The sequence below is a fragment of the Eleutherodactylus coqui genome, chromosome 3 (assembly GCF_035609145.1).
Source record: "Eleutherodactylus coqui strain aEleCoq1 chromosome 3, aEleCoq1.hap1, whole genome shotgun sequence".
Taxonomy (NCBI): Eukaryota; Metazoa; Chordata; class Amphibia; order Anura; family Eleutherodactylidae; genus Eleutherodactylus; species Eleutherodactylus coqui.
In genome coordinates, this window is record NC_089839.1 from 141335082 (window position 1) to 141361305 (window position 26224).

At 41.8% G+C, this 26224-nt stretch overlaps 1 protein-coding gene across 3 annotated transcripts in view; it reads left to right on the forward strand.

The window, feature by feature from the left end:
- The window catches only part of XPNPEP3 (X-prolyl aminopeptidase 3), a 111072-nt gene that overhangs the window by 37176 nt on the left and 47672 nt on the right, over positions 1–26224 (forward strand). For all 3 annotated transcript variants that reach the window (XM_066596194.1, XM_066596193.1, XM_066596195.1), the window contains 2 exons: positions 245–307; positions 1510–1623. In XM_066596194.1, the coding sequence (XP_066452291.1) occupies positions 245–307; positions 1510–1623 (177 nt within the window). The remainder of the gene's footprint in view (positions 1–244; positions 308–1509; positions 1624–26224) is intronic.

Sequence of the window (26224 nt, forward strand, 5' to 3'; positions counted from 1 at the left end):
ATCGTGTTGGGACCCATTAATTTTTCCTATTTATGACATAATCAATGCTCGTGACAAATTTCAAGTTTTTATACCTCTTTACTTTCCTATTTTGGACATAATCTATGCTTGTGCCAAATTTCATGTTTCTACAACATTGGGAAGTTTGGGAATTAGTGGCGAGTCAGTCAGTGAGTCAGTGAGGGCTTTCGTCTTTATGCACATAGATACTTTATTACACGCTTTCTTGCCTTTTATTGTTTAGGCTTTCATAGAAACTATGCATTGGAGTAAGCCTCCTGTGGATGAAGCTTTAATATATGCCAAGGTAAGAACTTCACCCTGAACTACTATCATGGAGATTTATCATTGTAAAAACAGATATAAAATATTGCAGATTTTGGCGCAGACCTTACTTGCGCAAAAAAATGTGACTTTTTAAATTTACGCTGCTCTAGTTTTAAACTCTTTATTTTTATTGGATGTAAGGGTGGTTTTACATCTGCACTCGGTTCAAGGAGCAGGAAAGGGGAATCCGTGCAACCGAACCGTTCCATCTCAGCATGGAAACGAACAGCGCCAAATGGACCCAGATTGACTATAATCGGGTCCGTTCCGTTTCCTTTCAGGCACTCGGCTTTTAACAGAAGAAAAAGTGCTGCTTGTAGCCTTTTTTCCTTCGCTATTTTGAGCCAGATCTGTGACGGAGCCTCCGGCCAGAGATTACAGCGCAGATGTGAGACCGGCCAAAGTCCATAATTATAAGTATTTTTTGGAAAAATGACTTTCACACAGGTTATTGTCTGTAATGGGATATCTCATCACTGTTACCCAGACTTAGGCTCAGAGGGCGGATTCATATGGGCATATTTGCATGCTTTTTTGCATGCAAAAAATTTGTGTGCACAACATGCAGAGAATAGAAGCCATTGATTTCTATGGGTTCGCTCATAGTTATTTATTTTGTGCATTTGCGTACCAAGGCTTCCCATAGAAGTCATACAGGTTGCGTGCGCAATGTGCAAGGAGATGCGCAATTGAGCTGGAAAAAGAACAAAGCTGGAACTCATTAGGTTAAATAGCCATTTGAATTGGGGTGCGGTTGTGTCTCGTGTGCAAAAAATCCATGCTCTGCAGGCGCTAAAAGTACTGTGAAATATGGCAATACGTGCACAAAAAACACTTTGTTCATAGCGCTAAAACATTGTGCTGAGTTGCTTGTAATTGCACATATGCCCGCGTGAAGGAGCCCTGAAGCTATGTTAGAACATTCGAAAATATGCTGAGAATTTTGGTGTGGATCTATACCAAAATCCATGCCTAATTCTGCATGTAACACACAGAGTTTTGTGCAGATTTCACCCCCTTATTTGAAAATGGGGAATTCGCATTAAAAATCCACTGCATAAATTAACAAGGATTTAAAACGTTTTAGTAGTTTTTCTGCTTTTGAAGATACAGAGATTACCAAAATCATAATTGTAAAAGTGCAAACTTCCATCATTATCACTATCTTTAATTCCTTCACAGTTTGATTTTGAGTGTCGAACCAGAGGTGCCGAAATTCTTGCTTACCCACCAGTGGTCGCTGGAGGAAATAGAGCGAATACGCTGCACTATGTGAACAATAATCAGATAGTCAAGGTTGGTATCAAACTTATGACATATTGTATGACTACGTTTTTATTATTTTATCTTACATCTTACAATATAAGATTCTGTTTTAACAGGGATAGTTCAATGAGTCTTAAATGGGTTTTCCAGGTAATACAGGGTGTCTTATAAGTTAGCAAACGTCCATATAAAATGAAAACTTACAGATGATGATCCAGTTTTAGCTACAGGCTGTGGGCGAAACCTGCTAGGCAATGGCAGCCACATCATGGCCATCTTGAATGCCGCCATCTTGGAATCAACTTTTGTTTTTTAAGTGAAAAGGTAGAGAAAACTTCACCAGAAAAACAACTGTGTGCTTAATGGTAACATAAATGTATCTGTTCTTATGTTAAAACAGTGATATTTCTTCTCTACAGGCACAGTGAATGATGTCGTTATCCAAAGCAGAACGTGTTGAGACCGTTCAATTTCCAGTTAGCAGTTTTTGGTCAGCTATCTTTTGGTTGATTGATGACAAACCTGTTTTTTTTTGGAATTTGGCAACTGCACTATGGGTAATGGGAGGTCTGTTTGGGTGGCGTTGATTGAAATCATCTGCAATTATGGGCTTCTTTCACTAGAAATGAGGATGAGCTTAACATGTTTTGCATGGGATAACACAATCATTCACATTACCTGGATAGAAGAAAAATCACTGTTTTAACATGGAAACTGATGTGGGAAATACTTCCAATAATCTGTTTGCACTGTAAAAATTTGAAGAAGGTTCATTACAAACAATAAATAAATACAAACTAAGGAGTACGAGTAATTTAAGTGAGAATTAAGAATATGTGATCACAGAGATCCTGGCTGAGGGGCAGCAACAGTGACTTACCCCCTGTCAAACGCCCCCCCCCCCCCCCCCCCACACACACACACCATATCATAGAATATACTTATAAGGAGAAGTTGTGGATAATTGCCAACAAGAACCACCTCTCATATTGATTGGCCCCTTCTTGGCCGCTCATTTGTAAGTTAATCATTTTAACACATTGTTAGTCACATTGGATTGTTTTGGTTATAACTATACAGGGGTCTTTGAATTTCTAAGACTACCGTGTTTCCCCGAAAATAAGGCACCCCCGAAAGTAAGACACATTAAGAAATTTGCAGAAACCGCAAATATAAGGTACACCCCAATAATAAGGCATACTAAAGTGTGCAGGCAAGTCGAGAGGCCTGTCCCCTGCTGCCATCCCCGTTGTCTCCTACCTCCTCCTGTGCTGTACGAGTGTGCTGTTGTGAGCTCCCCTTGCTGGCTGGAAAAGTCCATACTGTCATTCTGTTGCTGCTGTACATGTCTGCTGTGATGAGCTCCCCCTGGTGGCCGGCAGCTGCAATACCATCCCTGCTTACAAGTGGTACAGGAACTTCTGTCTGCAGACAGGTACGTTACTTAAATTACAGCCCTTATTTTTTTTTATTTACACTGGGAAGAGCCCACTAACTAATTTTAAACATAAAATATAACTTTTATTCACTCTGTTAAAAATTGAGCTCACTGACAAACATACACAGATATATATCAATCTAAATGATCAATTTACGATCAGTAAAGTATCAACATTGTAGTTCCAATATCAATAGATTCTGTTGGTGGACAAAGTGTAAATAATTAAGTTTAAAAAGAACCCTACTGTCACAGTGATTATTTTTTTTTATGGCTCGGTGTGTGAGTCAGGCAACCTGTGTGTGATTCTTAAGGCTGGGTTCTCACGGAGTGTATTTCCAGCCTTAGGGGGTGAGCATTACAGTCTCCAGACAGTGTGTGGGAGCCAGGTACTTTACAGCTTTTATTTTTTGTGGCCCTGTATGTGAGTCAGGCAAATTTTCTGTGCCAGAAAATGATGACATGACTGTCATTGAGTAATTTTTGCTTTGTTTTCACAGTTTGTCTAGCTATATTGGTTTGTGGTGACAACTACGGTACTGTGCATTATATGCGGTAATAAATGTTCTTTTTTTTTTTTTAAACAATAAATGGGAATTCTTCTTCATTGAAAAATAAGACACCCCCTGAAAATAAGACGTAGCGCATATTTGGGAGCAAAAATTAATATAAGACGCGTCTTATTTTCGGGGAAACAGGGTAATATCTTGAATATTCCCTTTGTTATCCGTTCCCCCTTTTGATAATATTTAACACACATAACTGTATAAATTACATAGAATTACATAGCTACTTTTACAGAATTTTTAAAAAGGAGAGAAATAGGCAAAACATAACATACAAGCCTAATATGTCCATCCATATAGCCTTAGAAAGTATTGGAGGAATCTACACACACAATGAAATAGCCATTCTTCACATTTTGGAAAGCTGACAAGTAGTTTGAATCTTTAGTTGATAAGCAGCTGGCTGAGCAGAGAAACCGAGGAGAGGGTATTATTATGACCCCACAGCACCCTCCCACCCTCCACATCAATTTGGGATCCAGGAGACGTTTTACTCCAGATCACAGGAGCTCTCTTGGCAGAGAAGGGGTAGAGCTTTTGGTAGTCGAAAGTGTGGAACGAGGTGGGATTCTTGATGGTTTCCATTCAGGCGCCCGGCTTTTGGGCAGCAGAAAAAGTGCGCGTTTTATAGTTATTAGTGCCAAACTCAAGGCTTAAAGGGGTTGTCCGGCCACACAGGGTAAAATTTTTTATAATGCTGCTGCTTTCCTTTCAGTAAGGATAGTAACACACAGCATACAGGGGCTCAAACCGGCAGGCAGATCAGCTGGAATGTCAGTTTCTTACCTTAGAATCTGATCTTCACTGCAGCTTTCAAAGATGGCGCCTCTGTGCTGCCTTCCCACAATGCTCTGTGCTCTCCCTCTTCTGTGTGCGCGCTCCCGATGGCAGTAAGAGGCATGAAAAGGCAGGATTTCATGGCCTCCCTCAGCTCACGTCCTAGCCCCGCCCACGACACGCCCACCTCTATTGAACTGCTCTACAGTCTCTCCCCGCCCAGGCCCCACCCCCTGCTGCATACTATACTCAGAGGGGTTGTAGCCAGGGGACACTTATACACTCATGGTTCAGGATAAAATCCTGGCATGAGTGTATAGTGAATGGAGAGGGGCTGGGGAGAGCCGAGAGAGAACTCTCCTGCAGCCCCCCACTGCAAGGCTACCTACTGCCCCCCCACCCTGCTAAAGTAAAGTAAAACAAAACATTTCCCCACACACACATGCCCTCATAGTGCCCCTCCCACAGCGACCCCTCTCACAATGACTCCCCCCCCCCCCCCCCCCGACTTCTGTCAGCCAGGTCCCTGCACAAACACACACACATCACTGCACCCCCGCCCCCCCCTTTCCCCGGGACTTCTGACAGCCAGGTCTCCAGACACCACTAGCACACACACACATCACTGCACCCCCCCCCCCCTTGCACACATCCATCCATCCATCCATCTCTCCCTCTCCACCCCCACCCCCCCCTGCGAGAGCCCGCCCCTCCACTCATTCTTACCTTGGAGATGAAGAGCCAGCAGCCACGCCTCCCCTGCAGGCAGAACTGAGCTTCCCAGCAGCTGAAGTTCTTCTGCATATGCGCAGAGCTGGGCTGGAGAAGCGCGTCCCCGTCGTCCCGACAAGAAGAGGACAAGAGACTTGTCGGAACCCATGGCAACCGAGGAGCAACACGGGGGGGGACCCCAAAAGGTAAGTGAATAACTTCTGTTTGCCTAATTTACAATGCACAATGTGTATTACAAAGTGCATTGTATTGGGCAAACAGAAGTAATGAGACCTAATGTTTAAGGCCGGACAACCCCTTTAAGTCCATTTTAAGAAGAGAAACAGAAAATGGGTGGAGCAAACCCAATGGAGTCAAGGTCCTGAGGTCCAGATCAATGTCCAGAGGTCAGAAACCTTAAATTGGGCTGAAGAAAAATTGTATATATGTAGATTGAAATACACTAGGGAGGTGCTGCCCACCTGACAGATCCACTGACAGTGGTCAATTTGGGAAGTGAGAATAAAAAAATGGTATTTTGGCACTGCTCCAATGAATGAGACAGTAGGATAAATTATCCAACTTTTCTTTCATTAATTCAATTAAAATCAGATACGTGTTTCAGGGTTAGCCCCTTCATCAGTGAAGCTGGGTGTCACGTTAGCTGCCAACATGCAGTAACTGTTTTTCCTGAAATAAACATTGGGTACTGTTCAGATCACAGAACCCAGGAAGTTAACAGAAAGTTGTTATGAGAAAACAAACGAGTAAACCGTCCCAATAAGAACGCACTCACGCTGGAACCTGGGGTACTCACCCTGACCTAGAGATAAAGAAAGCCACTATCTCAGTGAACACACTCCAGTATAAATCAAAACACAGAACTTACTTTAGACTGCCAAAACTCTGGATGAGCCACTGCACACAGCTATGTTCTCCTTTAGGCCTCGTTCACACAGACGACACAGCATTGTTGCGAGAAAATTGCAACAATATCGCATCGCTGGTCCGTGCAATATCACTGCTGTTTCTTGTGGTGATACCACAATTTTGTAGTGATACAAGTTGCATCTGGTGCTACAAAGTCGTGCGATTGAAAAATCTGCGCCTCCTGGAAGCACTGGCTGTGATTGGCTGACGTATAGCCAGTCAGAGCCAGCGCTCGATGAATGGCTGTGATTGGTTCATCGAGCATCAGCCAATCAAGGGCAGTGCTTCCAGGAGGTGGGAATGTTTCAATTCCCAGCCAGAAGAGAGAAAGAAGAATTGTGTCGGGGACCAGGGAGAAGATGCGGCCGGGCTGACAGCACTTCTAATGTGATGTATACTTTAAAAAAAATTTTTTTTTTACTGCAGCTAGGGCTTAGATTAGGGCTTTGACAGTAGGATTTCCTACTGTCATAGTTGCATCGCACCGCACGAAAATCCGAAAATCGCATTTTCATGCAATGCAACAGAGAGGAGGGCTCCATAGGGAAACATGGGCTACAAAACCTCACGAGTTGAGTGCATATTGCGGCATCCACAATGTTTTTGTGTCGGAATGTCACATGCTACAAAACATTGCACGTCTGAAATAATTGTCGCAATGTGACAAAATTGCGTAACTTTGTCGCTCGTGTAAACGAGGACTTACTCCTAGAAAGAGACTACAAAAACAATTGAATAGCACAGAGCCCAGGGTGAGAAGGAAATAAAAACCCTCCCAAATAGCCCCCAGGTGTTACTCAAACAGCAACACACCCAAAACCACTCCCACCAGTGTTAGAGAACACAAATGCGAGTTTACAGAAAATAAGCAAAAATAATTGGTAGTAATTGAAACTATTGCATTGCCATATTAGGAGAAAACAAGGCAAAGAAAGAACAAAAACATAATGAAGACAAATGAGTGATATGATAAATAAGTGTGTAGTACAAACAAATGCAAGCGTAAAAATGCAAATAATGGTGCATTTTTGATGAAGTCCAAATGATATATGGCATGAAACTGGAGCAATAAACACATACTGTAAATACATCTGTTTGACATGTGAACAATTCAAATATTTTTTTTAATACATGTACGCAAGCTATGTAAGATATATAAAATATTTATGTATATTCGTCAATATATTTGTATGTGCATAAAATATATAAAATGTATGCTAATGCAATAAAATAGCAAAAAATATATACTCACTTAATAAGGTGATGATAGATATGAAAAAAAAACAAGATGAGCATATTGAAAGTGCACTTATTTAATTTCTGACAGAGTATTTCAAAACAATGGGCGACAAGTAGCTATGTGGCATAATAATAAGTTTACATATAAAATATTTATAATAAAATATGTGAAAGGGAGGTAAAAAGGAATGATCATTCACAGGGGACATTTATACAGATATGCCTATAAAAGATAGCCTAACCATTGGGTAAGTGGGAAAAAAGTGTATAAAATTGGACTGGGAGAAGAAAGTATTGATAGGCCTTACCATCACTCTCGGAGCTGGGGAATATGACACAAAAGTACTGGTGGTACCTGGAGAAAAAAAGGAGATGAGTTGCAGGAATACAGAGCTATAAGGACAAAAAATGATGATCAGGCAAAAAAAAGGGAGAAATGGGAAAAAAGGGAGAAAAAGGGGACAGGACATGGTTTACCAGAAGCGTGGAATGCAGGACTAGTAAACACCAGGAGAAGTGGCAGTGGGTGGATTACCTGGGGTACTAGATTTTTTTGGATGGCTGGCCGGCACATGCACAAACTGCCATGGGCATAGTGGAGACCATTGCACAGGCTCTGGGTAGGGAAAGAGGATCAAACTGTGCCGAGGTACGGATCACGCATAGTGTGGAGCGAGGGAGTCGGCGGGCAGTATGTTGATGGTGATGAGCGGGGGTGGAGCATGTGCAGGGGGGGTGTCGATAAGTAGTGGCGCTGTGGGTGGTTGAGATGAAGTGGGATGGGGGTACTTATTGTGGAGATGGACCGGGCATAGCAGGGAAAATCCTAGGTGGGAAATGAAGATGATTGAAGATAAAACAAAAGACTTCAGTAAGGGCATGATGTTATGGAGTATGTGAGGGTGTATGAATGAAATGAGAATATGGAGTGATGCAACTACAGGTTGCTAAGGTGAACAGTAAATTAATAATAATAACTAGAAAAGAGGAGTGCTGGTGGTCAAAATACTACACGGAAAAAATCCATTCAGTTGGTAGAAATATTATATAATGAAAACTCGTCTGCAGAATCGGGGATTAATGCTGGCAACCGGCAGCAACTATGGGATTGGGTGGAAAAGCAAGTGATGGAGATGCAGGGCGGGTTAGCCTTCATAGAAGACTTTCATTAAGGCCCATGGGGGGGGGGGGGGTGATGGTATTTAACTTAAATATCCAAAATAGCTCCGTTTCTCAGCGTTATAAAATATTGTATTTATATTACATGGAATCAGTTCCAATATAGTGATGGAGAAAATAGAAAAGTCCTTGTTGTGTGAGATAGTGGCATGTCTGGAGATGCTGTGTTTCAGGAAGCCGTTGGTGGAATCGGATCTAATTTTGTTGGTCCGGCTTCTTAGGACTTAGGACATCCCAATAGATAAATAAGAAAGTTTGAGGAGCAGTTTAGAAAGGATTTAGTTGGGAAAATGTCTTTGGTAACATTTCTGATAAATCTCTTCCAACCATTATAACTATAGGTGCATCACTTGCAGACTGTGGTAGAGACCCATTAGGGAGGGTAAGAAATGAGCACAGGAGGGTTTTGTTGCTGATGCTAATATAGATTTTAGTGTGCGTCCCCTTCTGAAGGCGATTGATGGTTTATGCGGCATATGTTTGGGCAGATACGGATCTTGTAATAAAATCAGACAATGCTTCTGAAGGATAGACCGTACTATTATGTTGTGTGGATTGTATGTGGTCATAAAATTGTGCCTATATTTATCCTTCTCAGTTTTAGAGTCCTGGGCTTTGGGAGTGGAAGGGTCATTTCTGGCTTTCTCTTGTGCCATATCTACAAATTTACATGGGTAACTTTTTTCGATAAATCTGTCTCTTAGGACCCTACTCTGGATGTCATAGTCTTCCAGCTTGGTACAGTTGTGTCTAATGCATCCATTTTAACTCTGTTTTTGAAACCTTAGCAATTATATTCTACAAAAGTAAATTTAGAAACATTTACATGAGCAACCTATGTGAAAACAGCTGTCTATTACCTCTGGTACTAGCCACACAATCAGAGAACCATGCATAGACACAGCACACATCCATACAGTTCACACTTCAGTAGTTGTATAAGTCAGTTTATAAATGTGTAGCCTTTGGAGTAGATACAGCACTTTTGCAAATGTTTCAGAGGAGCTTTTCAAGGTTTTCGGTAAACTTTTAACATGTCAGATATAATTGGCATAAGTAAATTGGGTGCGTACTACATCAGGTCAATCATCCCTTCTTTTTGTTTCATAGGGCTCCTGCACACTTGCGTTTTTGTTGCACGTCTTTTTCACGCAATATCGCTGCGTTTTTTTCACGCGATTGTCAATGGGACTTTTTTAATGTCACGGCTGTGACAGCTGTGGCAGGAGTTTCCTTTATCCCCGCTAGGATCGGGGAAGAAGTGCAGCATGCTATCCCATTGCTTTCAATGGGATCGGCGCTGCTGCGGGTCCCATTTCTTTCAATGGGATCGGCGCTGCTGCCGGTCCCATTGAAAGCAGTTGTTTGTGGCAAACTCCGCAGTATGATTTTCGGGGAAGGGCTTGAAATATAAGCCCTTCCCTGAAAAATCATCATTTACTGTGTGGGAGGACAGCTCGGTAGAGTGCGGGTTGGTGGCAGATAAAGACGGAAACAAGTGGATAAAGTCCAAGTGCAGGCGTGACCTGCGTTTATTTCAGTCCAGAAAAACCAACACAAATTCAGCCTTAGCTTCAGGCAAGAAAATAACAGTCCCGCAATCGGATATCAGGCAGTCCCTGCCTGTACAGGTCACGCTCAGCAGGTGCACACACAGCAGGATTTTCAGCTCTAGCAGGTATCACAGGCTGCCAGGGTCCAGCAGCCATCTTATTCCCCCCTGTGTCAGTGCACACTGCTATTTATATGCACACCTCCTGCTGGCTCAGCCTTAGCACCTGTGCTGATTGACCTTGCACACACCCTGGAGTGGAGGAAGTGGAATGGATGGCCCCACTACCAACCTGACATCCATTCCAAAAAAACAGGCCCAGATACTTTTAAAGAAAAGACCTCCAGCAAGTACTTGCTGGAGATTACATTGCACTCCTGGCTTTTCATGTCTCAAACAGTGGGACATGAACTTCCTCCAGCCCCACTAGGCATAATAGCGGAACTTAGGGGCTATGTAGCGACCATCCACTATCATGCCCCTCAGTACCTCACAACTGGTTAAAAAAAGAAAAAAAAAAATTACTCACTTCTCCGCCGCTCAGACACGTCCTCCGGCTGGCTCCCCGACACTGCTGTCCAGCACTTTCAGCAGGCGGGAATTTAAAACTCCCCGCCTCCTGAAAGGGCTGTGCTGATTGGCTGAGCGCTCAGCCAATTACAGCTCGTGCTTAGCTATTGGCTGATCGCTCAGCCAATTACAGCTAGTGCTTAGCTATTCATTCTCCCAATCTTTTCAATGGGGCTAGTGCTGCTGCCGCTGACCCCATTGAAAACACTGGCGATATCCCGGCCTCACCTCAGCGTTTTTCTCGCGCTGCGAGGCGAGTGTTTTCACTTGCTCTCGCAGCACAAGAGAGAAAAAAAATCGCCAGTGGGTGTCCACCCTTAATAAGATTCTAGCTGAACCAACAACTGTCCTTTAGAAGTGGCATGCAGTATGTATTGGAACCTCATCCAACCCTGGGACTCTGGGAGGTCCTTTTCATTCCCTGAATCTCATTAGAAATGTGTCAGATTTACTTTACATTATAAGATGCAGAGATGAGAATCTATTATCATGAATTTCCTTTATCATTTTCCCTTCTTTTGTGACTTGTGCCACAATCTGAGACATAGCAACCAGGTAGCAGAGCAAAAGCCTGGGAGCAAGAACATGGCTCCATATGGGAACCCCTTGTTCTCCCACATCGTATCCCAAATGCCAAGGCAGATGATTGCAGATGAAAGAGAACCTCCAATAAAAAGTCATGCTGAATTACATCCTCCGCAGCAAGGAACAAACAAGACATATGTTCTGACGGGTGGAAACACAGCTTAAACATTGAATTCAGCTTGGTGATGGGTAAAAATTATAGCAATTGTTTAATAACCCTGTACATCTCATGTACAGTATACTGTATATACATATACACATCCCCAATCATCCCCTGAGCGTATGGGAGTTGTAATAATATAAGATGTACTGTAACATTTTAGAAAATGTATTACAAAGAATAAGTTAAGCCCCATTTACACACAGCAATTATCGTTTGGACAAACCAAAGACTGAACGGGTTAATGACTTTTTTAGCATAGAAATGCTCAGCATTTAAACATACAGATAATCCTGTGAAATCTCCTCCATTTTCTCATTAGCTAAAGTAAACACTGTATATGTTTCTTTGATTAGGTGTGCGTGTGTTTATGCGAGGAATTTATGGTCAGGAGGATTTTAATTAATGTGAAGATAAGCCATTGTGCACTGATGGCATGAGTAAACAAGTAGTCATTGTGTTTTGGAAAGGCAAACAATCACCCATCCCCTCAAGTTGTTCAGTCTTTCATACTCTTCAAATGAAGCGAAAAGCAAACAAACTAACAACCATTTTTATGCAGGCGGAAACTCAATGATAAATGAACGAATAGTGCGCAATGGCTTCACATTTACATGTAACGATTATCGTGCAAATTCATTAGTTTGAAGGAATGTTGAGTGATAATCATTGCATGTAAATGGGCCTTAACCCTTTCCAATCCAATTTATATCCTGGTTTTCCTAGGGGGCTTACTCTTTTTCTGTCATTATACAACAGCGCTATATGCTGGCTAAAGCCAGTTGGATAGTCTCCGACAGCAGAGAGGCTGGCAATATACAGTAAGAGAACCCCGACGGACATCTTCCAACATCGGAGCCCTACAGCCTTAAATCATAATGTCTTCAGACGTCAGACAGTGGATTGGAAAGGGTTAAATATAAAGTAATAAATAAGTACAGGTAATTCGAGAGATAAGACACATACATGATCACAAACATCCCAGCTAAGAGGCCACTACAGGATAACCCCCCCCCTTCCCCCCCACACACACACACCATATTGTGGCAATTGCTTATAAGTGATCTTTCACACGGGGGTGAAATAGTCCGTGCAGATATTTGTGTGTCCGCATGGCTTTACTACAAAATCAAAAGATTAACTTCCTCAGAGTATGAAAAGTACTTAAGAAGAAAACCACCTCTCATGTTGATTGGCCCATTTTTGACCAGTCATTCATAAGTTATTATATTTATAAGCTGCTTTTACACACAACAATTATTGTTTGGATTTTTGCAAACTTGCAAAAATCTGAAAGATTATCGTTCAGTGTAAATGCTGCACCTAGTAAACGACAAAGGAGAAGACGTTCATTTCTCGTTCATTGTTCAGTTTCTGCATGCTGTAACTGAACGACGTATCATTCCGTGTAAACAGGTAGTATACCTTATGAACAACTGCCTGCTTACTGTGAATGGAGGTGGTTGATTGGAAGGATTCCCGACCCAGTCCACCTTAAAGGGGTTGTCCCGCGCCAAAACGGGTTTTGTTTTTTTTTCAATAGCCCCCCCGTTCGGCGCGAGACAAACCCAATGCAGGGATTTAAAAAAACAAACGGGTAGTACTTACACGAATCCCTGCGCTCCGGTGACTTCTTACTTACCTTGTGAAGATGGCCGCCGGGATCTTCACTCTCGGTGGACCGCAGGTCTTCTGTGCGGTCCATTGCCGATTCCAGCCTCCTGATTGGCTGGAATCGGCACACGTGACGGGGCGGAGCTACGAGGAGCCGCTCTCTGGCACGAGCGGCCCCATTCAGAAGGGAGAAGACCGGACTGCGCAAGCGCGTCTAATCGGGCGATTAGACGCTGAAGATTAGACGGCACCATGGAGACGGGGACGCCAGCAACGGAACAGGTAAGTGAATAACTTCTGTATGGCTCATAATTAATGCACAATGTACATTACAAAGTGCATTAATATGGCCATACAGAAGTGTATAACCCCACTTTGTTTCGCGGGACAACCCCTTTAACTCACCAGTGATGCTTGTTCCTGTGTAAAAGGAACGAATACGCTGGGATTGCAACAGATGTCGGACAGTCCCGTGTAAAAGTGCCCTATGTCACATTGGATTGTTTTGGTTATAACTATACAGAGGACTTTGAATTCCCAAGACTAATGTTTCCACATACCTTGTTTATGTTAGATTATGTGATTAACATTCAATGATGGCCAATATAGGCAAAATGTCAAACCACCATATATAGGCATAGTAACAGAATATATAAAACTCTCAATATATTGGCATTAACAAATATGTAACCTATACTGACAATTGGTATTGATTTATTCTTGTCACATATCAGAACAAATAAAGTTATGTCAATATGAAGCACACTGTTGTTTTTCTGGCAACATTTTCTTCCAGTCTGATATATCACACATCTACCTTTCCATTTGAAAAACTGGAGTTGAAGCTAAGATAGCAGCACTCAAAAAGACTATCGTGTTTGTGACATGGCCTAACAAGTTTCCCCAGTTTGTGTCCAAAATTGGATCACCATCCACCAAACAGTTTATATTTTATATGGGCGTTTTTTTACCTTCATCCTGTTCAGGGTGTCTCAAAAGGGGGGTCCAAAGCCCAGGATTTTCACCAAATTTGACTGATCTACAGTACCAGGCACAGCCACACCACATGGATGGACAAGATACTGTGCCTGCTTGAATAACAAAGGGGCTGTGTTGTTTACTGGCATAATGCTTTGATTCCACTGATTGGTAGTGGTGGTCCAGATAGGCCATAAATTGTTTTATGGCAAATGCCTTGATCCTTTTTTTCCTGGGACAACTGCCGAAGGGGGAAAGTTGGACACCACCATACACATTTGATGGTCAGTTGGTCCATTGAAATCGGTGGGTTCGTCTGATATACATCTAATGTGTATGGTCACCTTTAGTGTGCTTCTATAATTTAAAGGTGTTGTCTCACCACATCTCATACCTGGAAACGGCCCCGGCATGTACCAATGTGTGACGCAGCAGAGAACGTGCGTGTGCCTCCGCTCCACTTTATTGGGAGTCCACCTGTCACATGGTTTGTATTCTTTGCCCCTAAAGACTTGCGGCCGTGACCCCAACACAGCCGCATATTTTTTTCATGTATGGTAATCCCGGGGCCAGTGCCAGAGACCTTATGGTCTAGAACCAACAAAGCTATGTAAACTGTAGTAGCAAAGAAAGGTACTGCAAGCTCACTTGAATAAGACTAAGCTTCTCGGACTGCCCGGGCGGCTGCTAAGTGTATGGAGACTTGCTAGTTCCAGCATAGATTGGCACTGAAAATCAATGGAGTACTGGGTGTTGGACCCACGAAGATCATCAGCAGTATAGTCCTGGAAGGGAAAGGACTGCATGGACCCGTATCTAGAACGGGTCTCAAGTCCCCTATTCTTCCCCATCTGCATGACCTATGTGAAGAGGAATTTAAATGGAGCTGCAATGGGGAATGTGTGTTGATGGTCTATTCAAGGCTTATGGAATTGATGGTCACAGCCAAGCACAGCTGACACGTCAATAGGATTTTTATTCTACACAATTAAAGAGTAACTAAACTTTTAATTTTTTTTTCATAAATTCGTGGTAAAAGTAAATATAAGAAACATTGTAATATATCATTGTCTATGTGTATAACATCGCTCACTCTTCCACTTCGCCACACCGTGCACATCTCCAGCCCTGTACCTTCTGTATCACCCCACCATTCGTAGAATGTAAGCTCGTTGGAGCAGGACCCTCACCCCTATTGTTTCCATCAACTGATTACTATATGTAACCGTGGTTCTGTAATGTTTGTATTTTGTCTTTCTGTATTCCCCCCTGTCTATGTAAGCGCTGCGGAATATGTTGGCGCTATACAAATAAAGTTTATTATTATTATCTTACATGGCAGCGTGACCACTATAGTGGCATGTTTGTGCCAATAGGGTGCCAAAGTGTAGAAAACTGGTCAGCAGGGAAAGGAGGTTTCCTGCATTTTGGCTGCTAATGTGAGTTCCAGGAGAGGTGTTAACTCTTGCCACAATGCTTCTAATGTAGGGGGGAAAAGCAGGGTAAACCAAAAGCTTGTGTGAACTAGCACATCAAAGTAAAATACATGCCTAATAACAAGGTTTTTGGGCTGCGAGCAGTAGGTCTTGTGACTGGTTCAGCAAAGGACACTGAATGCTTAGGTCATGTTTTAAAAATGCACTATATGTGTGATTTGCTGTGCCATATGTAGTAGTGTGCTGCTCAGCTGCCTAAAAGGGGAGTGACAGCAAAAGTCTGAGCTGTCGGTGGATGCAGTCTCTCTGTCTGGCCATCTGAATTTAGACCTATATGGGTTGAAAGTTCATTTGGAGGTGCTGCATTTCAATGAGAAGAGTCCTGAGAGTGGTGAGGCCATTTTAGTGTCTGCTGAGGTTGCAAACCATAAACCTAAAAGTCTGATGAACCAAATGTTAAAAATATATTACCTGCATTAGTGTTTGATGAAAATTACTCAATAGTTAGGTGATGAGGTTATTGTAATGTCCTGTTCTGTGCATAAAATGCCTTTTATTCGTAGCAGACTGTGAACAAGCTGTTACCGAAACTGCTGCCAAAACGCAAAGGAATTTTCTCAAGTGTCATTGTAGTTTAAGTGGGTAAAAATAACTAGTGGTTAATGCCAATCCGGGGAATGGTATTGCCAGTGCAGTTGACTGTGAAAGTAATGTGTTTGCTACTGGCAACCAAATCTTTGCTATCCCTAAAGATAAGGCAAGTAAGAAGAAAAAGAAAAATAGTTCTCTGGGGGCAGATGATTAAATCATTGAAGATCTTGGTGTTCACCATGGCAATGAAGCACATTGTTCTGGAGGAAGATCTCTTCCACCTCAAAAATGACGTACGTCAGGCAGATCAGGAAAGAGAACTTGAGGAAGAACATATCAAGGTACATGCTGAAATCAAAATTCTTTTAAAAGCCAAAGCAGAAGAAGAATCTGCCTGCTTACACATGCTTTCAGAACAGGCAATGGCTATTAGCAGAAGAGGAGATTTGAGACCAAGACTGAATTAGAAGACAGAAGTCAAGAATGAGCATCTCAAAAGATGAAGTTTATCAACAGAAAGTACTGGAAGAGCAGACTGCTCAATACAAACAAAATACTGAAGAAGAGATATGAAGTCTAAAAAAATACTTGGAAGGCCTTTGCTAACTAATCTGATCTGGCAATAGAATTGACTAATTGCCTGAGGCAAAAAAAAAAAAACAGCTAAAGATGAGTTGTTCAAGGTGAAAATAGGGATAAAAAAGGCCTTTGAAATAAAGGATGAATTCGAAAAGTTCACCAAGCTGTTGCACTCTAAAATAGAAGACTTGGTAAGTTCCAATATCGATGCTGAAAAGAATGTTCATGAATTGGAAAAGTCTAAGAGAGCATTGCGACAGCAAGTAGCGCAAATAAAGATTTGGGTGGAGGAACTTAAAAGTGAATTACAAGCCACAGAAATTGCCAAGTTGCACAAATTAACCTGAATTTGTGAGAGATCTACAAAAAATTTGATGACCAGAGTGAAGACAAGAAGAAACAACTAAAAGAAACAGAAGAAGAGCTTGAGTATTAAAGAAAGCAATGTTCATTGGCTCTAGCGGCCAAAAATGAAACCTGAGATGTATCTAAAAGACTTATGTATCAGGGAACAAGGCTGAAGTATGCAGCAGAACTTGCTTAGCAAGCTGGATAGCTCACTGGGGAGAGCTACTGACTAGAGTACAGAAGCTCATGGGTTTGAGCCGTGATAGTTGGAATCTTGCACTTTCAAATATTCAACCAAGTAGATCTGCTGTCCAAACCAGAGACAAAGATGAGAATGACTTCATTTTGATGTTAACCATAGTTTTGTGCCTATTGAAGGACAACAAAAGCAGATGAGCCTCTGTCCTAAGGGAACAGAATAGGAAGTAATTTATGAATAGGCTACTCTATGTAGCCTCTATGTAGAGTGTCACGCTCTTTTATTTCCCAAGTAGCAAGAAAGGCCAATCAGCCCAAACAAACTGTTGTTGTTCCAGTGGAAAAGCAAAGTGCAAGAGTAAACTGGCTGGATAAAAGAAAAAGTCTCTACGGTCATGTGGATCAGACTGACTGGACTCGATCTTCTAGATGTCTGTTAACATCAAACTTTTATTAAAACGCTGAGCAACGCGTTTCGGCTGGTGTGCTTTTCTCAAGCTTCTAATTACAATACAAAAAAACAACACAGATATATATACACTCACATATTCCATGATATTACTGCTAGAGGACGCCGTGCATGGACCTCTGACGTCACAGTGGGAGGGGAATCCCGCTGTGGAAATTGTCACGTGATTTTCCGTTACATATTCTAATCCAACTTTATTGCACTTAGTCGACGAGACAAAGTGTCCATGAAATGCCGTACCTGGGGAGCTCTAATCTGTACCCCCAATATATACTCAATTAGAATTAAAATATATATTACCTTCCATCAATAAACATAATGTCTATAAATAATTATAGATAATTCAATTGTTATATTGATGTTCATACATATTAAATAATAATAAAAAGCGAGTAATATAAGGAATATGTCTAATCTATACAATACCATTATTAAATGTAAAATTATGATGAAACCAATAAAACTTATGAATGCAGCGATAAATCAATGAAATAATATAATTAGCATACAATATTACTGACAGGTCAGATCAATAAATATACAATTAGATATAAATATAAAAACTACTTAAACAACCTTATAATAGAAAAAATTGATGCTTATTTAAAACTTTAAATCTTTTTTAAAACTTCATTTAAACCATTAGGTGCCAAAGTATTCAGTCTATAAATACAAAACATTTCTTTACGCCGCAAACTAATTGTGGATTTAGAGGGTATGTGTTCTAGCGGAGTCACTTTTAGGTCCCGATGATTTGAACTATGATGATCATTGAAATGTCTTGATACACTGTGCAAATGAAAGTTCTTCTTAATATTTAGCCTGTGGCTGTTTATGTGTGTTTTTAATTTGTTTTTAGTTCTTCCCACGTATTTCAAGACACATGGACACTCAATTAGATAAATTGCCCGTTCCTTTTCATAGATCATATGTTGTCTTATCTTGATCACCTCAGTATCATGATCAAGCACTGTTCTTTTGTGCATTAAGTATAGGCAACAGTTGCACTTCTTTTTCTTGCATTTATACACTCCAGGATTTTTTAGGGGATCGAATGGGGGTATTTGTTTATGCTCTCTTTTTCTTTTTTTATTTGGATTAGAGGGGGCAATGAAGTTCTGAATGGTTTTATTTCTTTTAAAAATTAATCAAAGTTTTTTTTTGTATAATATCAACCAAATGTGGATCATTTTTAAGTATAGACCAGTGTTTTTTTAGGATATGTTTAATTTGTATATTGTTCTTACTATATTTTGTAATGAATGAAAGATTCCCTTTTCCCTCCTCTTCTATAGTGATCTGTTTTGTTTTTGGAGATGGTATCACTCTTGTCACTCCTCTTCTTATCTTCTGTTTCTTTGGATATTCTTTTATAGGCACTGTCTATTATTTTTAACAAATAGTTTTTTTCTTTGAAGCGTTTTTTGATCAGGGCAGCATGTTCTTCATCTTTGTCGGTAGTACAGTTTCTTCTAATACGCTTCAGTTGTCCATAAAGAATGTTATTCTTCCATTGTTTAGCGTGACAGCTTCTGTAATCCAGGTAACAATTTTTGTCTATTTTTTCAAAATGGGTTTTAGTAGTAATAATATTATTTTTATTAGTAAGAACAAGTTCTAAAAAGATTATTAGATTTTTATCTATGGTGCCAGTAAATTTAAGATTCATAATATTAGTATTAAGATTATAAATACATTGTTTAAGACTATCTTCTGAACCCTCCCATTTAATTAAAATGTCATCAATAAATCTACAATGAAAGACAATACTTGGATCAGGAAAAATAAACTTCTCAAAATTACCCATGTACAAATTAGCAAAAGACAGTGCAAATTTACTGACCATCGCGGTACCTAGTATTTGAAGGTAAAATAAATTTCTATACGAAAAATATTTTTAAAAAATAAAATCAATGGCTTTAAGGATAAAAAGTTTCTGGTTAGAAGGCATAAGAGCATCATCATCTAAAAATGTCTGTACAGCTAAAATACCTAAATCGTGAGGAATGTTGGAATAAAGTGCTTCAACATCGAGGGTGCACCGTGTATAGTTTTCTTTCCATTCAACTTCTTTGATTAACTCGAGTAGGTGACCCGTATCCTTCAAGCATGTGGGCAGTGTAACCACGTACTTCTGGAGCAATTTATCAATATATACTGCAAGACGGCTAGTGATAGAATTAATCCCTGCGATTATCGGTGTTCCCGGAGGATTGTCAATGTCCTTATGAATTTTAGGTAAGTGATACATGTAAGGTATTTCAGGTTCTATCGAACTGATGTAATTTCCTTCCCTTTTGGTTAATCCGTAATGTCGGACCCCTTCTTTAAAGAGGCTCTTTAATGTTGTAGTGATTTCTGTGGTCTGATCTTGAGTAAGTTTCATATACTGTTTTTCATTTTTATTTTTTTTAACTTTGTCTTTATTGAACAGGTCATGACAAACACTTGGCATTACAGTGAGTTTGTTGAGTGTCTTCTTTTTACATGGGTGTGCTGTCATAGCCTGCCTTTTTTATATTATTTATGTTAAACATAACAAACAAAACATTAAAACAGGTAATTTACATACATTAACTCAAACTCTTGACCCATTATGACTACAGATGTTTTTTGGTCTACTGACCTGTACCTTCAAGATCTTCAAAATCGTGGAGTCCCCACATGGCTACGGCACGACCTAGGTGTGTCACCCTAGAGGTATGTCCCCTGTTATCATTTGCTCCTGGAACCAGCAAGTGTAACAAAAGCAGTCTCTTAGTTTGTCTTTTACCCTTTGTGGTAGTAATTGAATAAAACTCCCCCAGGTTTTAAAAAAGGCTTGTACCATCTTTTCCTTGAAAAGTGATGTCTCCGCCCACGCCATCTGGAACAGGAACGCTAGTTTGTCCAGGAACAGCCTGAACGGGGGCCCTGTTGGTTGGATCCATGTTTGTAAGATGGCTTTTAGACCTGCCGCTGCTATGAAATTTAATAATTTCCTAACGCCTCTAGAGCACCGATATGTTTCAGGGTCTAAGTACCCAAATATTGCCCATGTTGGCTCTTGTGGGCAGAAATTCGTCAGGTGTGTTTTTGTGTATTCGCTAATTCGTGTCCAGAAAGCCTGTATTACGGGGCATGTCCACAGGCTGTGGTACAAGTTTGCATGAGGTGCCTGACATTTGAAACATTTTGAAGTGGCATAAATTCCTATATGGAATCCCCTGCTTGGGGTTATGTATGACCTGTGGGCAATTTGTAGCCTCATCTCCAGAAACCTTGCCGATGGTAGGTATCTGTGTGCTGAAGTCAGTGATTGCATTATCAGTGTTGGGGTGAAGTCTGGGTTATCCAGGGCCCATTTTCCAATCCCCAGGTCTATGTCATCTTGCTCTCTCATGTTTCTTATCGCCCCATACAGCTTGGAGATCATGCCCCGTGGCCCTGTTTTTTTTAGTTCTCCATGTGTGTCCTGTCTGTGCCCAGTCGAATTCTCAGAGTTTTGGTATAAGTTCCGTGATGTAGTGCCTGACTTGTAGGTATGAGAACAGCGGAATTTGAAGTTCCGGGTATTTATGTTTCACTTCATTGTATGTCATTATACGTTGTTCCCTTATGTGCAGTAGTTTTTCTATTGAATCTATTCCCTGGGCCTCCCATTCAGCAAAGATGTTGTGAGGGTTACCGTCCTGAAAGTTGGGGTTATTTATTAGTGACAGGTGTAATGATACTTGTGGTAAAGCTTGACTGTCTTTACGTAGCTTGTTCCATGACTTCCAGGCCATTAATATCAGGGGGTTCTTTTTGATTTTTCCTGAGAGTTCTGTATATGGGCTATGTAGTATATTCTGGAGTCTAATTGAGCCAGCCATTTCCTGCTCAAGAGATTTGTTTGTGAAATATGACTTGGAGTGAATCCAGTCATGTATGATTCGCGCCTGTGCTGCTAGATTGTAGTCTCGGATATTGGGTAAGTTGATTCCTCCGTTTTCTCTATGCTTGTTCAGCGTTTTGAATGCGATACGCGGTCTTTTTCCCCCCCATATGAATTTCCTATATAGATAATTTATTTTTTTTACGTCTTTTGACTTTAGCAGTATGGGTAGTGAGTGTAGTATATATAATAGACGTGGGAATTCTATCATTTTTATTAGGCTCGCCCTCCCCAGAAAAGAGATCGTGAAATTTTTCCACGTATTCAGGGTTGTCTCTAGCTTTTTAATGTGGGGTTCTATGTTCGTGTTATATAGTTTGGAAGGGTTCCTTGTAATTTGTATTCCCAGGTATTGTATGGCGTGTTTTTCCCATTTGAATGGGTATTTTGTCGCCCATGAGGGTTTGACTGGGCCTCTCAGGAGTAGGGCTTCTGTTTTGTCTAAGTTTATAGTGTATCCCGAGAGTTTGCCAATTCTCTCGATATTTTGTATTAAAGGTGTTAGTGTTTCCCTGGGGTTGTTTACCACCAAGAGCAGGTCGTCTGCAAATGCCTCTGTCTTTATTTTTATGTCTCCGTAGTTTGTTCCTGTGAAGAGCGATGTCTGTGCTAAGTGTCTGAGTAATGGGTCTATCGATAAATTAAATAATAGCGGAGAGAGTGGGCAGCCCTGTCTAGCCCCTCTAAATAGATCTATTCTGGGGGTGTTGAGTCCATTAATTGTAAGGGTCGTGGTAGCGTTTGTGTGTGTTGTGTCTATGTAGTTCCTAAATGTCTGTCCGAAGCCCCGTCTTTCTAGCAGTGAATTTAAGAATGGCCAGGCCATTTTGTCAAAAGCTTTTTCTGCGTCCAGGCTCAGCAACATCGTCGTTTGGCTTTCAGGGTTTTGTGCTACGACCGTCGCCGCTATGGCGGCTCTGATGTTTTTTATGGCACTTCGCCCTTGTGTAAAGCCTTTCTGTGTCGGGTCTAGTATGGACGGAAGAATTTGCTGAAGTCTGTCTGCTAGTATCTTGGATAGGAATTTGTAGTCGCAATTCAGTAGCGCTATTGGCCTGTAGGACTTTGGGTCTGTTGTGTCCTTGTTTGGTTTGGGGAGCAGGATCGTTCTGGAGTTGCCAAAGTCTTCTGTTTGTGTGTCGTTTGTGTATATTGTGTTGTAGAGTTGAGTCAGTATTGGCACGATGTCTGTTGTTAATATTTTATAATATTCTGTCGAGAATCCGTCAGGGCCCGGTGTTTTTCCCCCTGGTGCCTTCGCTATTGCTTCCCGTACTTCTTCTTCCTGAGTGTCGGCGTCTAGTAAGGATTTTTGTTCTTCAGTTAGTTTTGGTAAGTTTACGGAGTCCAGGAAGTTGTTTATGTCTTGTATGTCTGTTGGCTCTGCTCTATATAGGTCTTCGAAATATTCTTGTAATATTTGGGCTATCTTGACCTGTCTCGTTGTGAGGTTGTCTCCATTGTTGTGTCTTAAAGTCATTAACGGTTTGTGTGGTTGTCTTTCTTTTGTCAGGTTAGCTAGCAGACGTCCTGTCTTGTTTCCCCATCTGTAAAATTTGTTTTTTGTTAATTGGGTTTGCCAGTGCGCATGGGTATGTACGAACGTGTTTAGTAAGTGTTTTGCTGTGGTGAAAGTTTGAAACAAGTTATTGTCTCGTGAGTTCATATGTTCTTTTTGTGCTGTCAGAAGGGAGTGGTGTAGTGTCTCGAATTCGGTTTGGAATTTTTTCCTTCTGTGAGATAAGTAACTTATGACGTGTCCCCTCATTACTGCCTTTGAGGCTTGCCAAAATAGGTTTATATTGTCTATGTGTGCCCTATTGTCATCTACATAGTTGTTCCGGTTAATTTTTATGTATGTTCTAAAATCTTCTAACTCCCGTAGATATGAGGGGGAGCGCCATATTTTGGTTAGTCTTCGCGGTGCGATCACTTGCAGTCTCATTGCTATTGGCCCATGATCACTAAGGGATATTGGGTGTATTACCGATTCGTGGTGATATTAAAAGATGTTGTTTGAGATTAAAAAGAAGTCTATGTGTGAGAATGAGTGATAGGTGTTAGAGCAGCATGTGTATTCCTTATTGGTGGGGTTCAGGAGACGCCATGGATCGCATACGCTGAGTTGTTCTTTTAGTGTTAATAATGCATGTGTGGTTGCTAGTCTTTGGGTGGATGGTCCTGTTCTGTCCAATGCTTCATCTTGTGTACTATTGAAATCTCCTCCCATGATTATTTTGTCATTTAGATACGGTTGTAGCTGCTCTATTAGTGTGGTGTAGAATGTTGATTGGTTTGTGTTGGGAGCATAAATGTTCACCAAGGCATAAATTTGCTCGTCCAGGTTTATTCTTGTTATCAGGTATCTGCCCTGCGGATCAGCTATGTTTTGTAGTATCGTGTGTGGCATGTTTTTCCTGATCAGGGTGGCTACTCCTCGTGACGCCGATGTGTGTGAGACCGTGTAGCATGCTTCTATCCATGGTGCTCTTAGTTCGCCCCTTCTCTCCTTTTTCCAGTGTGTTTCTTGTAGAAACACTATGTTGGGTTTGTATCGTTTGAGGTGCGCAAGTACTTTTTTTGTTTGATTGGCGTGTTTAGTCCATCTACATTCCAAGATAGTGTTTGTATTATGGTGGGTGTTTGATAGTCGGTTGTTTCTGTGTCTATAGGCATGTTGGTGTGTTTGTGTTGGTTATAGTTACCGTTACTTTTGCCTCTTTATCGTTGTCACATCCCTCGGTCCCAGCGGATGTGACTGAGTGTTGGTCGTGCCGTGCCTGCGGGGCTCTCCGATCTTCCTATTGGTCCTTTTTCTAGAGGTCAAATGGGTCAAGAAAAAAAACATCATGAGAAACATGTGAAACTTAATAATAAACATATAAGCATTTAACATTAAATTCGCCTTTCACGTGGCAAGTGCCACATCCACGGTGTTTGGATCAGGGTTGTTGTGAGGAGCAACAAAACAGTTCCTTTTTCCTGGTTGTTTCAACCCTGTTCTTCATTTTCTTCCATCTGTAGATGTCTTCTTGCTTCCTCCGGAGTGTTAAATATTAGGGACTTGTTGCCGTCTTGTATCCGGAGTTTTGCTGGATACAGCAATTGGAAGCGTGTGTTTCGTTCATGCAAGATTTGGCAGATCGGGGTGAACAGTTTGCGCTTCTGTGACACCGCCACCGAGAAGTCTTGAAACAGCAGGATCTTTGCCCCTTGTATTATCAGTTCTCCTTGTCGTCTGTAGGCTCGTAGAATTGCTTCTTTTGTTGTCCAGTGCATGTATTTTGCTATCACTGGGCGAGGTCTGCTTCTGTTGTTACGTCCATCCCCTGGTGGGCCGAGTCTGTGGGCTCTTTCTATTGTTAGGGGGTCATTGGGTAAATCGATCTGGAGCGCTTGTGGTAGTTCCGTGGCTAAGTAGGTTATAAGCTGGCTGTTGGATATTGTCTCTGGTATTCCCACGAAGTGTAGGTTATTGCGACGGTGTCTATTCTCCAGATCGTCGACTTTTTCCCGGAGCATTTCGGTTTCTGTCTGGCTTCTTTGTAGCGCGGTTTCTAGCGTTGTGATAGTCTGTTCTATGTTCTGTTTTTTTGTTTCTAGTTCTGTCAGCCTTTGGGTGTTATCTGTTATTTGTGACATTGCTGAGTTTATGGATTTGTGCAACGCCTCAAGTCTGTTGTCAAATAAAGGGAGAAGCATTTTTGAGACCTCTTGTGCCACTAGTGTTGCCTGCGTCATTTCCGCACTGTTGTTCGTTAGTTTGTGTAGAAGAAGTGTCCATTGCTTCGTGGTCAGGGTTTGGTGAAACCGCGGCACGTGGTGGAGTGTTTTTTTAGAGGGGATGCAGATTGATGCGCGGTCTTGCTTTCTTTTTCCTTGATGTTTTTAACGGGTCTACTTTTTTGTTTTCCTCCTGCAGTTGTTTTGTCTATGTCTGACTGGCGTGTTGCTCGTGCTGGGGTGCCTGCGCTTCTTTCATTTAGATATTTGTCCATTTTTCTTTAATGACCTCTCGGTGTCAAGTGTTTTGTGCGAGTTTGTTGTATTAGAAGTTGTTTCCTGTATCCGGATTCTTGGTGTTTTATTGCGGTTTATTTTTTGTTGTGGATGTGGCTTTTTGTCCTAGGTCTATTTGTTCATGTCTTTTTTATCTAGTGTCCTTATGTCAGGTCTCGGCTTTTTCCTTTGTTAATTCTGTCTCGATTTCCCTTTTTCCCGGTACTTTTTTTGTTTTGTTTTTTGTGGGTATTGTTTGTGCTTAAGATGGGCTTTGGGGGGAGGGCTATGATTTCCTGTAGTTTTTATCTCCTTTGTTTGGGGGGTTTGCGTCTCCTGTGCAGGTGTTTGGGGTTTTCCCCTTGCTGTGGCTTCTGTTCGGCTCCTCCCCCTGGCGTTTGTGGTGGGCGGGGCTTGTCCCTGACGTCATGGCCGCAAATCTAGGCCGCGGCTTCAGGCGCCGCTAGGCCGCAACTTTCCGACCGTTCTCCTGCGGGGTCGCTGTTGCGGGGATGTCTCTCGGGCCGTCCGGACACCTCCCAAGGCTTCACTTTCTGCCTGGCGCTGAGTCGGGGCCTTCTCTGCTGGGGAGCAGGGCCGCAGCCTCTGCCGCCGCCCGGTCCCGGCTCTCTGGCGTCCTCCCGGTGTGGCTCGCTACCCCCGCGGGGGCTCCCGTGCCTCTCCGCTGCTCCCCAATGCCCTCTCCTGCCTTGCGGCCTGGTCGGCGGTGGTCGCGGCTCTCGCGGCCGGAAATCTAGGCCGCGGTGCCACAAGTGCCCCCGGTGCGGGTCGGGAA